This window comes from Ambystoma mexicanum, chromosome 2p (assembly GCF_040938575.1).
Source record: "Ambystoma mexicanum isolate Mex_15411 chromosome 2p, UKY_AmexF1_1, whole genome shotgun sequence".
Taxonomy (NCBI): domain Eukaryota; kingdom Metazoa; phylum Chordata; class Amphibia; order Caudata; family Ambystomatidae; genus Ambystoma; species Ambystoma mexicanum.
In genome coordinates, this window is record NC_090923.1 from 1,284,146,045 (window position 1) to 1,284,163,051 (window position 17,007).

The window sequence follows — 17,007 nt, forward strand, 5'->3', positions numbered from 1 at the left end:
CGAAATTAAAAGAACACCTCAGACGTCCACAGTAAAAGGAGCAGCACTGAGCCAATTCTTACCAGTCGAAGCACACAAAAACCTCAAGCAGCCCTACAGATAAGGGGTTTATCGGCCACTTTTACTCTAAAAATTGCCAAATACTCCCAAAAAATGTAAATGGGGAGTAAAAATACTCTCAACAAAAAATGGGAACAAGGCATGTAGAATCTTGCGCCCCTGCTTTCATCCTCACAGCTCCATGGATATGTTGGTACCAGTAGCACACATAGTAGCACAGGGAAAAACTACTATTTGAACTGCCTGATTGGAAGAAGTAAACATGTATCTTTTGATGTGCATGAATAAATACGTGCAAATAAATATTACAAAAACATTTCCACTTTTAAGTGAAAACATATTTCAAATCTCTCATAAAATACCCTCATTGGGAATTGGGTTTACATTTTTGCCCAACTTTAAAAAATAAGGACTATAATACTCTTCCAAATCTTATCTGTAGCACTGACCTCAAGAACAGAGTCATTTTCCAGACAACTCGCCCATCAAAGATACAAAAAAAAACAAAAAACCACCAACTAATGACAGGCTTTTTTGCTTTCTAAGAAAATTAATATAACTGCCTAACATGCCATGTCTACAATAGAAATAGAGAAAAGTTAATGTTTATATGGAAGGATACTTACTAGCAGCAGCCTTTGCTGGTCACCGGAAGAATTGTTCCCTGAATAACTTTGTTCAGTGCCTGAGCTAAATTCTTTTCTTTCAGATTCACAGATAGCGGTGCCCTGAAATGAATGATACAAATCATCTTTAAAAAAGAGAAAAAACCATGCCCTAGAGAATATTTTTGAAAGAACCCGTCCAGTTCCATCCAAGCCTTTATACATACAAAATTATCTTCAGATTTGGTTCAACTACTTAATTGTGGAATATAGTCTGAACAGAATGTCGTGCAGTTTAAGGAACAAATATCAAATGTTGCTTCAATTAATTTTAGGAGGGTTTTTCTGAGTCCCACTGGTATGGTGACCAATTGTAGTATTGTGCAGGGCCTATCTCTTCCAGTTAAGCCAAACTCTCGCTGGTAAGCATGACTGAGCAGCATGAGTGGAGCCTGTTAAGTACAGCTCAAAAAAGATATACTCCCCAACGATAATGCATACGATCAACCAGAAGATAAGTAAACACTAATGTATAGATATCAAACAGTAACAGTGTCCAAAGCATACCAGCCACACTTCAAGCCAGAGGTTAGAATTACTTAGAAGAAAGAAATGGCCGTTTGTACCATGCGTGGTGAACAATGGTCCTCAAACAGGATTGCTTTAATGGAAAGGTGGGGGTTGAGCAAGGTAGAGTCCCTAAGAACACTGTCAAAAGGGCAATGGAAAAGTCTGAATATAAAGTGTGCCCCCAGCAGTGCATTTCAAGGCTCATCTCTGAAAATATATAAGGAGTTCTGCGCCGGGATAACCGCTCAAAATTTGATTACAAAGTTAAAATCCCACAAATGCAAGAGAATCAACGTCTTACCTGTACCTACCAGACCTCCATGGTTTGAATATGACATGGCATTTATAACACGCCTATACACAAGTGTTTCAAGGCGCAACGAGGCAAGGGAGGGAGAACAGAGGGAAAACAAAAGACAACAATCTTACTAGGCCAGGTGACATTGAGATCACGCAAGTGGGGATGGGGAGTGAAGGGGGAAAGGGAAAGTGCGGGGGCAGTGCAATTCATAGTATCAACAGCAAAAAAGAAATAAAACAATAGGTAAAGTGCAGCCAGCTAGTGGCAGGTGCATGGGTAAGTGCAGACAGACAAAATGTCAAGAGCTGGGGGGGGACTGTAGGGATACAGAAACAGCCCTCAAGTGCAGGAGTTGCCCGGGGGGCAGTGCGGGTGTGCAGTCACGAGTTCAGCAGGGGAGAGGAGGAGGGAAAGCAGAGGCAAAGAGGAAGGGCTTGAGGTGCTTCTGGAACTGGAGATGGTTATCCTCAAGTTTCAGGGAGGCTGTTCCAGTTGGAGGCCCCGGCCTAAGAAAGATCTACCACCAACTTGTTGCTTGGAGAAGCGACTGACCCTGAGGGAGTTGGAGGTAGATGAGTAAAGAGCTCGAGAAGGGAGATATTTAGGAAGAAAGAGTTGGAGGTATTGAGGCCCCAGGCCCGAGAAGGCCTTGTGGACAATGCAGAGGGTTTTGAACTTAATCCTCGAAGCCACTAGGAGCCAGTCCAGAGATTTCAGTCCTAGATAGATACGATCCATGGGCGTGAGGCCAAGGACAAGCCTTGCAGTCCTGTTCTGGATGAGTTGCAGAGGGCGGAGAGTAGAAGCAGACAGATTTAGAAAGAGGCTGTTGAGTGGTCAAGCCAAGAGAGAACCAGAGCTCTGGAGAGTGAGCTTCTGGGGGAAGGAGAGGAAGGGAGTAGTTTCTTACCTGTAACTCCATTTCTCCAGCATTGGTATCTTTCATGGATTCACATGCTTAGAATATTCCCCGTCGTCAGACTGGGAACCCTCGGTACACATATATATAGTCATTTCCAATAGGAAAAACTTCTGCCCTATCCCCGTCTGCGTCCTCTACGGGGCCGCCCACGTACGCCCCGTTGGACGTGATGGTATATAAGCCCCGCCCCCGCGGGTCCCTTCAGATTTCGACCCCTCCAAGATAACGGGGGAAAACTTGCTTACATACCAATCTTCCACATTGCAGTCCGGGGAGGCCGGAGGGCGCATGTGAATCCATGAAAGATACCAATGCTGGAGAAATGGAGTTACAGGTAAGAAACTACTCCCTTCTCCAGCATTGGATCTTTCATGGATTCACATGCTTAGAATAGATTGTAAAGCAGTAACATCAAGAAGGAGGTGAGAGTGCAATGTAACTTACATTCGTAGAGACACCCCCAAACACTACCGTTTACACCATGTAAGCAACAACTTATTATACTGATACGAAACGGATTTCCGCCATACAATGCTATGTCATATGACTCAGTATGCACCCCTTGCGCATATATCTACCCGACCACTTATGTTTAGGTCAATAAACTATGCACATTCATGTATACACTCTGAAAAACCAGCTGAGGCCAAATAATAATAGGCAGCATTATTCTTGAAACTTTGGCTTACCTCATTGAAAAAGGTGGCGAAGCACTGCCCTTCCCATTTGTACCTCATCCGCGTGCTGCTTCTCCAGGCAGTAGTGGCGCGTAAACGTGTGCGGAACAGACCATGCCGCCGCCTGGCAGATGTCCGTCAGCGGAATTCCTGCCCATAGAGCCACGGAGGAAGATGTCGATCTCGTGGAATGGGCTCTGGGACGATGTAGTAGAGGTCTCCCGGCCTTGGAATGACACAGGGTAATCGCCGAGGAGACCCAGCGAGCCAGACCTTGTTTGGAGATAGCCTTACCCCTAGCCGAGGGGCCGTAGGCGACGAATAGCTGTCTGGTGGCTCTGATATCTTGCGTTTTTTGCAGGTAAAATTTTAGCGCCCTTTTGACGTCCAGAGTGTGAAGAGCCTTCTCCGCCGTCGACGAAGGAGATGCAAAGAAAGTAGGGAGTACCAGGGTCGAGTGCTTATGATAGACCGACGGTACTTTTGGGATGAATGAAGGGTTAGTTGATAGAATAACTTTGTCCTTAAAGAACCTCAGATATGGAGGGTCTATGACCAGTGCCTGTAGTTCCGACATTCTTCTAGCCGAAGTGATGGCAACTAGGAACGCGAGTTTCCAAGATAGAAATTGTAGAGATGAAGAGGACATTGGCTCAAAGGGAGGCTTCATTAAGGCAGCTAGAACCGTGTTCAGACTCCACGACGGTGGGAACCGTTTTTCCGGAGGGAAGGTTCTAAACAGACCCTTCATGAAATGCTTCACTAGCCTGTCACTGAATAGTGGAGGGGACTGTCTTCTTCTGGTAAATCTCGAAACAGCCGCCAGGTGTACTTTGATTGACGATGATGACAGTCCGCTCTCCGCAAGATGAAGAAGATATGGGAGGATTTGCTCCGGAGTTACTTCCAAAGGTTGTATATTTTGTTGTGTTTGACACCATATACAGAACCTTTTCCATTTGCTTACATATGATTTGTTAGTGGACGGGGCTCTGGCCGCCTGCAGAATCCTTCGGCAATCAGTCGAGACTTTTAGGTTCCCGAACTCCGAGAAGTCAGGAGCCATGCAGTTAAGTTCAGGCTGTCCGGATTGTGGTGCCACACGGTCCCCTCGTCCCTGGACAGGAGGTTCGGCACTTTCCTGAATGGTATCGGCTGATCCAGCGACAGATGAAGGAGGTCTGAGAACCATGGTTGCCTCGGCCAGCGCGGGGCCACTAGGATGACCCGGCAATTGTACCTGTGGATCCCCTGGATCGTCCTCCGTATGAGGGGAAATGGAGGGAAGGCGTAGAGGAACTTGCCTGTCCACGGAAACGAGAACGCTTCCCCCAGGGAGCCTGTTTGGGGCCATCTGCTCGCGAACTGAACACATTTTCGGTTTCTTTCCGTGGCGAAGAGATCGATCGACGGGGTCCCCCATCTTTCGAAGATTTCCCCGAGTTGAGTGGAGTCCAGCTCCCACTCGTGTATTTGTGACATAGTCCTGCTCAGGGAATCCGCCTGTACGTTCTTCGCTCCCGGTAGGTGGTATGCCACTAGGGAGATGTGGTGTTTTAAAGCCCAATGCCAGATCTTTTGAGCTTCCTTCGAGAGGGTCCTGGATCTGGTGCCACCCTGTTTTATCAGGTAGAACATAGCTGTCGTATTGTCCGTGAGCACTCTTACTTTTGACCCCTTGATGTGTGGGAGGAAAGATTTCAGGGCCCATCTCACCGCCCTTAGCTCCAGGACGTTGATATGTAGGCGAGATTCGGTCGACGACCACCTGCCTTGGGTTTGGTGACGTGACATGTGTGCTCCCCAGCCCGACAGAGAGGCGTCTTTAAATAATGATGGTGTTCTGAAATTCCGGCTCCTGCAGGGGGACCCCTCTGTCCAGGTTGCGCGCCACTTTCCACCATCGGAGGGCTTTGATAACTCGTTCGTCGTCGACTATTATCTTGTCCGACCAGCGGCCTGTGGCCTGCTTCCATCTGTCTGATAGGAACTCCTGTAGAGGTCTCATGAACAACCGGCAGTTCGCGACTAGGTGGATGCACGATGCCATGGAGCCGAGGAGAGCCGCATATTTTCTTACTGACAACCTGCTCTGTAAACGAAGTTGGCTTGTCAGGTGTTTGATCTTCAACAACCTTTCCAGGGATGGTTTCACTAGTCCCGTGTGGGTGTCGAATTGAGCACCTAGGAACTTCAAGCTCTTCGAGGGCTTTAGTGAAGACTTTTCGTAGTTCACTGCAAATCCCAGACGCTGTAGCAGTCGCAAGGTGGTCAATAGGCTGTCGTTGGTCGACGCTGGGGAGGATCCCCTCACGAGCCAGTCGTCGAGGTACGGGTAAACGTGATGCCCTTCCTTCCGCAGCCAGGCTGCTACGGGTGCTAGGCACTTTGTAAAGGTTCTTGGGGAGGACTTCAGGCCGAAAGGGAGCACAGTAAATTGGTAGTGTGTTTGGGCGACTAGGAACCTCAGGAACCTCCTGTGGTGAGTGCGCACCGGAATGTGAAAATACGCATCTTGGAGGTCCAGAGACGCCAGGAAATCGTTCTTTTGGACCGATCTGATTACTTCCTGTAGAGTAAGCATCTTGAACTTTTGACTCAGCAGGGTTTTGTTGAGGTCCCGTAGGTCGAGGATGGGGCGCCACTTCCCGTTTGGTTTCTTTACTACGAAGCAGCGTGAGTAAACCCCTAAGCCTCTCTGCGAAGCAGGGACTAACTCGATGGCGCCTTTTTTTAGCATGAGCGCAACCTCTCGACGCAAGACGCTTAGGTGTGGTTGAGACAGGCGTATCGGTGGACGTCTTGGAGGTCTGGATTTGAATCTTAGGGAATGTCCCAGTCTCACCGTGTCCAGAACCCACCGATCTGTCGTAATTGACTCCCATTCCTCGACGCAACTTGACACTCTCCCTCCTAGAACGTCATTGTTGATCTTTTTGTTTTCCCGTCGACGACGAGTAAGTGGGACGTCTCTTAGAGGCCTGGAAATTTCTGCGTCGGGTCGAGGACTGTGAGGCGCGCCTATAGCCTTGGGACGGATATGAAGACCTCCCGAATGCTCTATCCCTGGATCCCGCAAATCGTGCGTTTCCCGTAGCTCCTCTAAAGGGGCGAAAGGAACGAAAGGGCTTACCGCTTTGGAGAGAGCCCAGCGAGCGCGCCGTCTCAGAGTCCTCCTTCATTCCTTTCAAGGCCTCATCCACCTTTTCGCCAAACAGGTGGTCACCTTCGAAAGGCATGTCGACGACCTTATATTGCACCTCGGGTCTAAAGTTGGTGCACTTGAGCCAGGCCTGGCGTCGTAGAACCACTCCGTTGTTAATTTGTTTGAACCCCGAGTCTGCCAGGTCCACCGCTATATTGATAGCATGGTTCGAGGCTTCTTCTCCTTCACGAACCAGGGACATAGCTGATTTTCTGTGTTCTTCTGGGAGGTGGTCCATAATGGGTGCCAGTCTGTGCCACATCTCCCTGTCATACCTGGCCATGATTGCCAGGGAGTTCGCTGCTTTCACTGTTGACGCTCCCACTGACAGGATCTTCTTACCGAAAGCGTCTTGGCGTCTAGCTTCGGAATCCGGAGGGGTAGAGCACTTATGCTGGGCCTTTGCCTTTCTCGTCGCCGCCGCCGATACCACCGAGTCAGGCGTGGGTTGCGCAGAGAGGCATTTTGGCGTCGAATCTGGAACTTTAAATTTTTTCTCTACGCGGCCCTTGACCGCAGGTTCCGAGAATGGATGCCGCATGGTTTGGACGCCCTCTTTCCATACGTGGTCCAGTATCGGTATCGAAAAAACGGAACACCTATTCTTGCCCATGTGGTCAAAGAGGAAGCAGTCCTTTTCTTCTTGTTGGGTCAAACCGAACTCCTTGCAGGCCTTTTCCATCATGGAATGGAAGGCCCCTATGTCATCCGGTGGAGATGGGTGAATGGGACTTTTCGGAGGATCCACCTCCACATCCGAAACCCATGACGGGTCTCTCGACGGCGAGAGGGAGATATCAGAAGCTGACCCCTGTTCAGAGAGGGAGTCCGAGAGCTCACCTTCTTCCTGGACTGTTGGAGCAGTTGGGCCCATGACCGATTGGCCTGTCCTTATCTTTCTTCGACGAAGAAGAAGAGGAAGATGATTTCTTCGTCGATTCTTTCGATGAGGCCTTAGAGGAATGACTTCGAGGCACGTCCTTCTCCGTAGGTCGTGATTTTTTGGCCGGAGGTTCCGACGGATGTGAGCGTCGGGGGGCTTCTGATGTTTTCGCTGAGGCGATACTGCGCACCGATCCTACCTCCGACTGAGGGTACGCTCCAGCGCCGTCGTTCAGCCACGAGACCAGTCGCCGATTCCGGTCCTTCAGGGTTTTTTGGGAAAAACCCTTGCAAATATCACATTGGTCCGCCGAGTGGTGGGGGTGAAGGCAGTAGATGCAGTCAAGATGGCCATCCCCTTCATAAACCTTCTTTAGACCGCACGTGGCACACGGGCGGAAAAGAGGCTTACCCGACATTATTGCCAGACCAACTAACAAAACTCGTAGGAGTTAGAAGCGGACCAAACAGACAAACTCGCAGGAGTTAGAAACAAATCGATAAGTATTTGAAGAAAATACACGAGGAGATCCCACTATCTTTGGAGACGGTTGAAATCTGAAGGGACCCGCGGGGCGGGGCTTATATACCATCACGTCCAACGGGGCGTACGTGGGCGGCCCCGTAGAGGACGCAGACGGGGATAGGGCAGAAGTTTTTCCTATTGGAAATGACTATATATATGTGTACCGAGGGTTCCCAGTCTGACGACGGGGAATATTCTAAGCATGTGAATCCATGAAAGATCCAATGCTGGAGAAAGGATGAATACCTCTGAGGAGGTGCAGCTGGTAGTGTGACTTCTTAGAGACGTCAGCGATATGAGGAGAGAAGGAGAGCGTGGAGTCGAAGAGGACCCCGGGGTTTTAAGCCTCACAGGTGGGAGGCCGGCCAGAGAGTGACATGCATTAAGGCAGAGATCATTGGCGGCACACCACTGCTGCATAGCAGAGACAGTCGGCGATGAGAGAAGGAGAAGAGGTGGCAGAAGGGAGCCTGAAAATGAGTTGAGTGTCATCAGAATAGCACTGAAAGTTGGGGCAGAGAGCGGAAATGCAGTGGGCAAAAAGTGCCAGGTAAAGGAGTGATGGAGATTGGGTGGTAGTTAGCAGGGCAGGAGGGGTCATCTGAGGGTTTCTTAAGAAGAGGGTGCACAAGGTTAGATAGGAAATGCCCATGGGTTTGGATGGAAATCTCCTAAATTTCTTAATCCTATGTAAGTTTAACATGTTGTCACGAAGATGGACGTAAGTACTTCAAGTATAATATCAGAAGGTGTACAGAGGCTATGTTTTTAATGATACATTCGACAGAAGGATATTTTGAGATTTTATCATTTGTTAAAAAGTCATTGGCTGGGCGCATGAGAGTCTCTCGCACACTAAATATTACGGTGCGAGGCCTACATCTTAAAATATTTTATGGTAAATGTTTAATGTATTGTTTTTTCTATTGGTAGTGAGGCCACGATTATTTATTGTATTTATTCAATCTACTACGATTTTATATTTTGGTTTTAATGGTGCATACAGAGCAAACTGACTAGAATTACTTGTCAACACAAAAGCTTACAAAGTTGCAATTTAAAGGGGGGAGAGAAATAGTCAATAGGACTACAACAGCTTTTAAAAACAAACCACATAAAAAGCTCCAACTACTACCATTAAGAGTCCATGCCTAAAGCCTGTTCAAGAACATTCTGCAAAGTAATTGTTTCCAGCTACTTAGGGAGTCTTAAGTAGATTTCAAAAATGCTCCCATAGGCTGCAACTTGACCAAATCAGCAGTTAGAAATGCAGTAGTGTCACGCCAGGCAGGTTTGCACTTTTAGGATCAGGTAAAGAAAAGAGGGCAGTGAATTAGAGACCCCCCAAAGTAGAGTGAAATTTCCAAGTTCCTTCACCAAAGACGAGGAGGATGGCCAGAAGCAAGGGCCTCGGGCCCTATGGAGAATGCCTCAGTTGGAAGGGGTGAACAAAAGAGGCTTGCAAACTTAACTCAAAGTAAGAAGTCCAGAAGGAGACTATCCTTATATTTGGCTGCTGCTTAAAGACCCAGGGGTCACAGGTGCAGAGGTGTGTTTTAGGGTCTGAATTAGAGAAAGCTTGCATATCTTCCATTGGTTCCGAGGATGAGCTGAGCTAGATCATAGGTATCCAACCAAGAACAACTTCAGTTCAAAAAAAAAAAAGGCCCGGAAAATTTAGTAGGTGTTGGGAAATATATATCTTTTTGCAACCCCCCACCATAGTTCCTTTGGACCCCCAATCTTTTTGCTCAGTTTTTGAACTGTCCAGAACTTTTTGAAGGGAAGTAAAGCCTTCTGCTTCATTTCCCTTGCCTTTTGCACATTTGTTATGCGGATAATGATCTGTCCTTCAGACTGTAAGCACTGGAAACGAACTCCCTTTTGTATTTTTTGACTAAACATTGCACACAGCATCTTACCATGGGGATACTTTTGTATGTTAAGGGATATTTCTACCGCGCACTATCACCACCGGAGTGGTCCCCCTTGGAGCTCTGGCGGCTCTGAAAGAGGAAAGGAGGGAGGGGGGTTAGTGGGAGGAAGCTAGAAAAATTCATGAGAGCAGTGATGTGCTGTTGGCGTTCGGACTTCAAGGTCCCTTTCACATCTGGCCCCCTCCTCCCCCAGCCTCCCTCGCAGCCCTACCAGTCTTCCCTTCCCACTCATACGGCTAGTACACCTGCCAATGTCCACAGCTCAGCTAGTGTGGCGATTGCTAATATCCCGACAATTCCACAACACTGTGGTACCTGGTGGCAACTAAGGGACCAGTGCGGGTGTTGGGTGGGATTTTGTTGGGGTTGTTGACTCCGTCTCCATGGGTGTCGCCCGTGTTCCACTCTACCCGGCGTCCCTCGTCCAGGTGCCATGGGAGCTTCTCCACATAAGGAGTTTTCCAGTCGGTTCTGGGAGTCATCTCTTTTCCTTTCAGTTTCGGTTTTCAGTTTGAGTCTGTGGTGTTGAAGAGCCAGGTTTTTAGTAGTTCCTTAATTTTTGGTGATTTTTGGTGTTTTATTTCTTTTGGGATGTCGTTCAGGTTTTTGCAGCTAAGTGGTAGAAGGAGGTGCCTCCAAGTTTTTCCTTGGGGAATGGTTTTGGTTCCAGTGGATTTCGTTGCTTGACCTGAGGAGTCTTGTTGGTTTGTAGATTGTTATTTTCTTTTGTAGGCATTCTGCTCCTTGTCCACTGATTGCCCTGTGCATTATGCACATTGTTTTGAAGGTGATGCAATGTTTTACTGGGAGCCAGTGTAGTGTTTTTAGGGCAGGAGCGATGGGTTCTCTTCTTGATAGTTTGAGGAGCAGTCTGGCTGCTGTATTTTGGATCCATTGTAGTTCCTTCAGGAGGTATTCTGGTAATCCGATGTAGAGGCTTGCTTGCATATTCGATTCTTGACATGAGGGCGACGATAGTGAGTGTTTTGTGCATGAAGGAGAGGAAAGGTAGGATTCTTCTCGCCGTGTGGAGGAGGAAAAAGCATTTCTTGACTGTTGCATTTACTTGTGGTTCTAAGGTTAGAGTGTTGTCCATCAGGACTCCCAGATTTTTTACTACCTTAGATGGTGATGTTGCCATTTCCGTTGGCCACGGGATGGCGGTTTTGTTCTCTTGGTCTTTGGATATGATCATGATTTCTGTCTTTCCTGGGTTGATTTTCAGGTTGTTGGCAGTCATCCAGTTGAAGACTTCTTTTAGACACTCGATTAGGGTTGAATGATCGGCTTGGGTGTCTTTGATTTGTAGATGATTTGAGCATCATCTGCGTAGTTGTAGCATGTAATGTTGCACTTTTTAAAGATTCTGATAGTCTGGTAGATGTTGAAGTACAGTGGTGATAGTGAGGATCCTTGTGGCACTCCAGTCGTTAACACTTGGAGTGGATTTGAAGGGTTTAATCCATACGGTTTCTGTTCTTCTGCTAGGAATGATTTAGTCCAGAGTAGTGCTGTGTCTGTTAAGCCTATGTCTTCTAGTCTTTTGGTTAAGGTGTCATCACTGTGTCGAAGGCTGCAGAGGGGTCGAGTGGAATGAGGGCTGAGGTTGTGTTCGAGACTGCGTTCGTTTTTAGGTCGTCCCAGATGGATAATAGTGCTGTTTCCGTTCCTTTTGCGGGTCTGAAACCGACTTGAGCTTGGTCTAGCAGGTGGTCTTTTTCTACATATTCTTGGGTTCGTTTATATACATAGGTTTCCAGGAGTTTTGCCGGGTAGGGAATATTTGAAATCAGCCTGTAGTTGGGGAGGTCCTCTATGTCGCTGCTTGTGTTTTTCAGAAGTGGTTTGATATATGCTGATTTTAAGGTCCTGTGTACAGTTCCTGTTGCTAGTGATAGGTTCAGAAGGCTTCTGTAGTATTCTGCTGGCGTTCCTTGTGCGAGGATTGATTTGTAGATGTCCGGGGGACAGGGATCCACGGGTGATCCAGCTTTCTTGCTGTGTTTTGCCAGCATTGCAAATGCCTCTGCTGATATTTCTGGACAGTTTTTGAGTTTGCGCTGAGGTTCTGTGATAGGTTCGCTTGATAGTATGTTGTGGTCGGTTGGCATGTTTTTTTTATGGTTTGTCAGATGTCATTGATTTTTCTCTTGAAGTTGTCTGCAAAGTCTTTGCATAGTTTCTTTGAGGGGGTTGGGGGCAGGGGGTTGCAGCCTGGTGAGTTTCTCATCTCTCTAATGTTAATTTCTTTTTGTGTGTTGGTGGCATTGGCGAATCTGTCATCATAATGCCTTCTCTTCGCCTTTTGAATTTCCTTCTTGTATGCGCAAATTTGTCTCTGGAACATTGTTTTTTTGTCTGGGTTGTATTCTTTCCTCCATTCCAGTTCTATCTTTTTGTTTTCCTTTTTCATGGTGCTTAATAGTGGGGTGAACTATTTTGCCATTGCTCTTTTTTTTTGATGGGGTGAATGGTTTTTCTGGGGCGATCTTGTCAATTGTGTATGCAATCCATTCGCGTAGTAGCTCCGCTTTCCCATCTAGGTCAGCTAGCTCTAGATTTGTAGTTGAGGGTTTGGTTAACTCCAGTTGTTCGGATAGGTTGCTTTGACGGGTTTCCAGTTTCTTTTTGTGGTGGTTGTGAGTTTAGGTGGTTGGATGCAGACTTGAGTAGGCATAGTGATCACGAATGGGATGATGAGATGGTCGCTCCACAGTATTTGTATTGGCGGTGCCGTAGTGATCAGTTTTTCCTTGGCGAAAATTGCATCGAGGGTGTGTCCTGCCGAGTGTGTTGCCCCTTTGACTAGATGTCAGTTTCATGGTAGTGAGTTGTTCAATCAGTGAGTTTTGGGAGTTGGTGTGCCTGTCTTCAAACCAGATGTTGAAGTCCCCCAGGATGATTAGGTGTTCGTGGTTGATGGCTATGTTGGTGAGGGCTTCTGCGAAGTTGTCGACGAAGGTTGCATCATATGTTGGTGGTCTGTACACCAGGATGAATGCGACGTTGGTTTTTGGGCTTGCTGTTCGATGTATTACCATGGTTTCGCAGTTGAGGATGTTGAGCGGTTTGTCGGTTTTATATTCAGGTGTCCTTTAAATGCTATTGCGATGCCTCCTCCTTTTTTGTTTTTCTTGTTTATTTGAAGGCATTTGAATTGGGTTGGAAGGCAGCTTTGGAGTGTGATTTTGTAGTTATCGTCCAGCCATGTTTCAGTGATGAACAGGATGTCAATGCCACTGTCATCGAGTAGGTCGAAGATCTCTGTTGAGTGTTTTGACATGGATCTTGCGTTTATAAGATTGCAGTGGAGTTTGGAGGTGTTTGGTTTGGACTTTATTGAGGACATCTTCTGATCGTTGTTGGGGTTTCCTTCCTGGTCGATCTCTTGTTTGGGGTATCAGTGTCTTCGAAGAGTTCTTCCAGGATCTGTCTTGGGTTTTTGTTTTCATCCGGTTTGTCTTCCATGAGTTGTGGTTGTCGATTGGAAATTCTTCTTGCTTTGGTGATATAAGGTGTCATCGCCACGGTTGTGTGTTTGTTGTTTCTTGTGTTGTTCATCCTTCTGCTCATTTGTGTTGGGTAGTTTGATGTTGCTGCTTCTAGCGTTGGGTTGGTTTGCTCTGGTGACCAATTGTCAGCAAGGTAAGAAGTAGAGGGATTTGTCTCTTCTCTCAGTGTTGATTCGATTCTTGTTCCTGACTGCGGGGGTGCGTTCTGTAGTTGCTGTTCCGGAGTGTTTGTTTTTTCTTCTCTTTCTTTCCCTTGGAATGGGTTGTTTGCGCGGCATTATAAGAGGTTTAGTCTTTATTTGTTTGCTGATGTCCAGTTGGTTCTGCTTAGGTCTGGTTGTCTTGTGGTGTAGTAATGGGTGTGGGGGGGGGGGTTTCGGCTAACAGTTAGGGCTCTGTCTGTGGGTGGCAATTCCGGCTGATGTTGCCGACTCGTTCAGTCGCTGTCTTGAGAGGGTAGGAGAGGTGGTTAGGGGTAGTATGGTTGGGTGTTATTGGTGGCTCTCTTTAGTGTCTGGCTCCCTATACGTGGTTCACTGCAGTGAACAAGCAGTGTGTTCTTAAGGAGGATATCTACTAGTTGAAAGGTGATTTGGAGGGGCGCAGCTAGGATTTATGCCTTATGAGGCGTGATCCTCTAATCGGGGTGTCACTCCACCGTAATTCACTGGTGGGTTCCGTCTCACTTTAGGGTTGAGTCAGTCAGTGGGATTTGAGAGACCTGTCTAGAGTTCTGTCAATGTGATCTGAATATCGTACTATGCAGTCTAGAAATAGAGCCCCTACTAAACCTGAGACACCTGTATAGTGGGAGAGAGGCCTATCAATGCAATCTGAAAATCACACAATGCAATATGGGGATAGAGCCCCTACCAAATTTGAGAGACCTGTATAGTGGGAGAGAGGCCTATCAATGCAATCTGAAAATCACACAATGCAATATGGGGATAGAGCCCCTACCAAATTTGAGAGACCTGTATAGTGGGAGAGAGGTCTGTCAATGCAATCTGAATATCACACAATGCAGTCTAGAAATAGAACCGCTACCAAATCTGAGAGACCTGTATAGTTGGAGAGAGACCTATCAATGCAATCTGAATATCACACAATGCAATATGGGGAAAGAGCCCCTACCAAATTTGAGATCTGTATAGTGGGGAGGCCCATCAATGCAATCTGAATATATCACAGTGCAATATGGGGAAAGAGCCCCTACCAAATTTGAGACCTGTATAGTGGGAGGGAGGCCCATCAATGCAATCTGAATATATCACAGTGCAATATGGGGACAGAGCCCCTACCAAATTTGAGACCTGTATAGTGATATGATATGATATATGGCATTTGTAACGCGCCTATACACAAGTGTTTCAAGGTGCAACGAGGCAGGGAGGGGGGAACAAGAGGAAGACAGACAACGATCCTACTAGGCCAGGTGTCATTCAGACCACGCAAGTGCAGGGGTAGGGGGAAGGGAAAATGTGCAAGGGGGAAGGGGGGGGGGTGCAGTACAAATAAGTAGAATAGAAATAAAATAATAAATAAATAGGGCCAGCTGATGGCAAGTGCAAGGTTAGTGCAGACAAGTGCTGGGGGGGGGCTGTAGTGATACAGAGACAGTCCCGCAGTGCAGGGGTTGCCAGGGAGGCAGTGCAAGTGAAGAGTGACTGGGCCCAGGACCGAGGTCGGTGGGAGTGGCCCAGTTGCAGAATCAGTGCAGTTTTGGTGAAGAATTTAGCAGGGGAGAGGGAAAGCAGAAGTAAAGAGGAAGGTTTTGAGGTGCTTCCGGAACCGGAGATGGTTCTCCTCAAGTTTCAGGGAGGCAGGAAGGCTGTTCCAGAGGGAGGCCCCTGCCGCGGAGAGAGATCTACCCCCAGCTCGTTGCTAGTGGGAGGGAGGCCCATCAATGCAATCTGAATATCACACAATGCAGCCTGGAGATTAAACCCTACCAAATCTGAGAGACCTGTATAGTGGGAGAGTGGCCTATCAATGCAATCTGAATACCACACAGTGCAATATGGGGATAGAGCGCCTACCAAATTTGAGAGACCTTTATAATGGGAGAGAGGCCTATCCATGCAATCTCAATATCATACAGTGCAGTCTAGAAATAGAACCCCTACTAAACCGGAGAGACCTGTAAAGTGGGGGGGGGGGGGGCTACTCACACTGTTTAACGTTGGTTTGCTAAATGCCTAGGAATCATGGGTAGAGTTGTAGCTCTCCCATAAACCAGGCCACTCCTACCTTACTGGTCCTTGTAGTTGATAGTTGACGGCTGGTCAATGGCTTCCCTGGCTTCCCCTGTAGGACTAGCTTTTACACTTGAAATTTTTGGTTACTTGTATACGTGCTATGGAGGGTCAGAAGACGGACAAGGACTCTTGTAAGACATTTGTAATATGTTACTTTTATTAAAGAAAAAGGAAAATGCAGGGGGGCGTGGCCTGGAGCGCGAACGATGCAGCCGCTCCTGTGATGGCTTCCATACGAGACCCGCAGCAATGAAGTAATTCTGAACCCTAAAGGATCGGTCTGCGGCGACCCTCGGTCCATGAGTGAGGCGAACCTCTGAGGCGTCGACTGCTGCCTGGGGAGGCGACATCATCACCCCAGAAACTTGGATTCGGCCCGTCTCCCCGGCACCCCCCACCTCCTGACGGGGCTTCCAAGATGGCGGACATGGAGAGATCTCCCCGCCGTTCCCGAGGCGGGACGTGTTGAGCCTCGGATCGGATTCCTGGAGGCTGGACCCGATCCGACACGGGCTGACAGCCCCCGCTCCGCGGAGGCTGGGTGGCCCCCTCCTCCCTGTGCCGAGTAATTCGGAGACCCCGGAGCGGGGTGGCTGCCACACAGCTCCTCGAGGTCGAAGTGGCTCCCTGCTGGTGAGTCGAGGGTAAGCCCGCGACGTGGGAGACGGTCCCAAGTAGGAACCAGCGATCTCGACCCCCGCAACGGGGATTGAGCTGACGCCCACCCGGGCTGACAGCGGGAGCGAGGCCGCCGAAGTACGGTGGTCACGCGACCCCCTACACCACCCTGCCTGAAGGCCTGGAGCTTGGAAGCACAGCGGGGCCCCCGATGTTGCTGTGGTGAGACAGACGCCCCCTACAGCGACGGATGACCCGACCGCCGTGCTGAGGTGGCGTGGCTGAGGCCTCCAGTTTAGCCTCCTCTGGGGTTTCACAGGGACTGCTGCCTGCCCCGCCACCCCACGCCAGAGTACCGGCACGGATACCGCAGTGAGCAGAAATCCCCCTCGCCGGCCCCTACATCAGGCGGTCCGGCTCCTCCTTCCAGAGGCGCCCCGGCCCACTCTTTCTGCCGGCCGGACTCATTGCCATCCCTGGAGTCCCCGTGTGGGAGCGGCTGACTGTCGGCTCCTCCCCAGCACCGGTGATCTGCCCGGCGGCGAGGCCCGGGACCCCCCCCTGGGCCCTGATGAGGTAGGAGAGTGTTTAGGGCCTGATTACGTGCCGGCTGGCTGCTGCTGCCCAGAAGACCGGGCGGTGTCCCCCACCCGTGCAGTGATCCCCTGGTGCCCCTCTAGAGCCCCCCCCCCCTCCCATCTCTTGGACTTCCTGGGGTGACCCGGCCCACCCCTGCTACCCACATCCAGTCCTGAGTCTCGGCTCCAGGGGGTCCCCCCCGGCCTGATACGTCCCACCCACCTCCCTTCAGTATCTCACGTGGGAGGCATCTCTACTGCGGCCCCTTTCTAACGCCACGGAGGCCCGGCCTGGGGATCCTTGATGCTTTTGGCGGACTGCCTGTTCTCCTGAGTCTCCCCCTCCCCACAAGTTG

The 17,007-nt window shown here is 48.9% G+C and overlaps 1 protein-coding gene across 1 annotated transcript in view; it reads right to left on the reverse strand.

Annotated features, from left to right (window-relative positions):
* The window catches only part of RSL1D1 (ribosomal L1 domain containing 1), a 426,377-nt gene that overhangs the window by 218,296 nt on the left and 191,074 nt on the right, over positions 1-17,007 (reverse strand). The window contains exon 5 of the mRNA XM_069645597.1: positions 687-788. Within this exon, the coding sequence (XP_069501698.1) occupies positions 687-788 (102 nt within the window). The remainder of the gene's footprint in view (positions 1-686; positions 789-17,007) is intronic.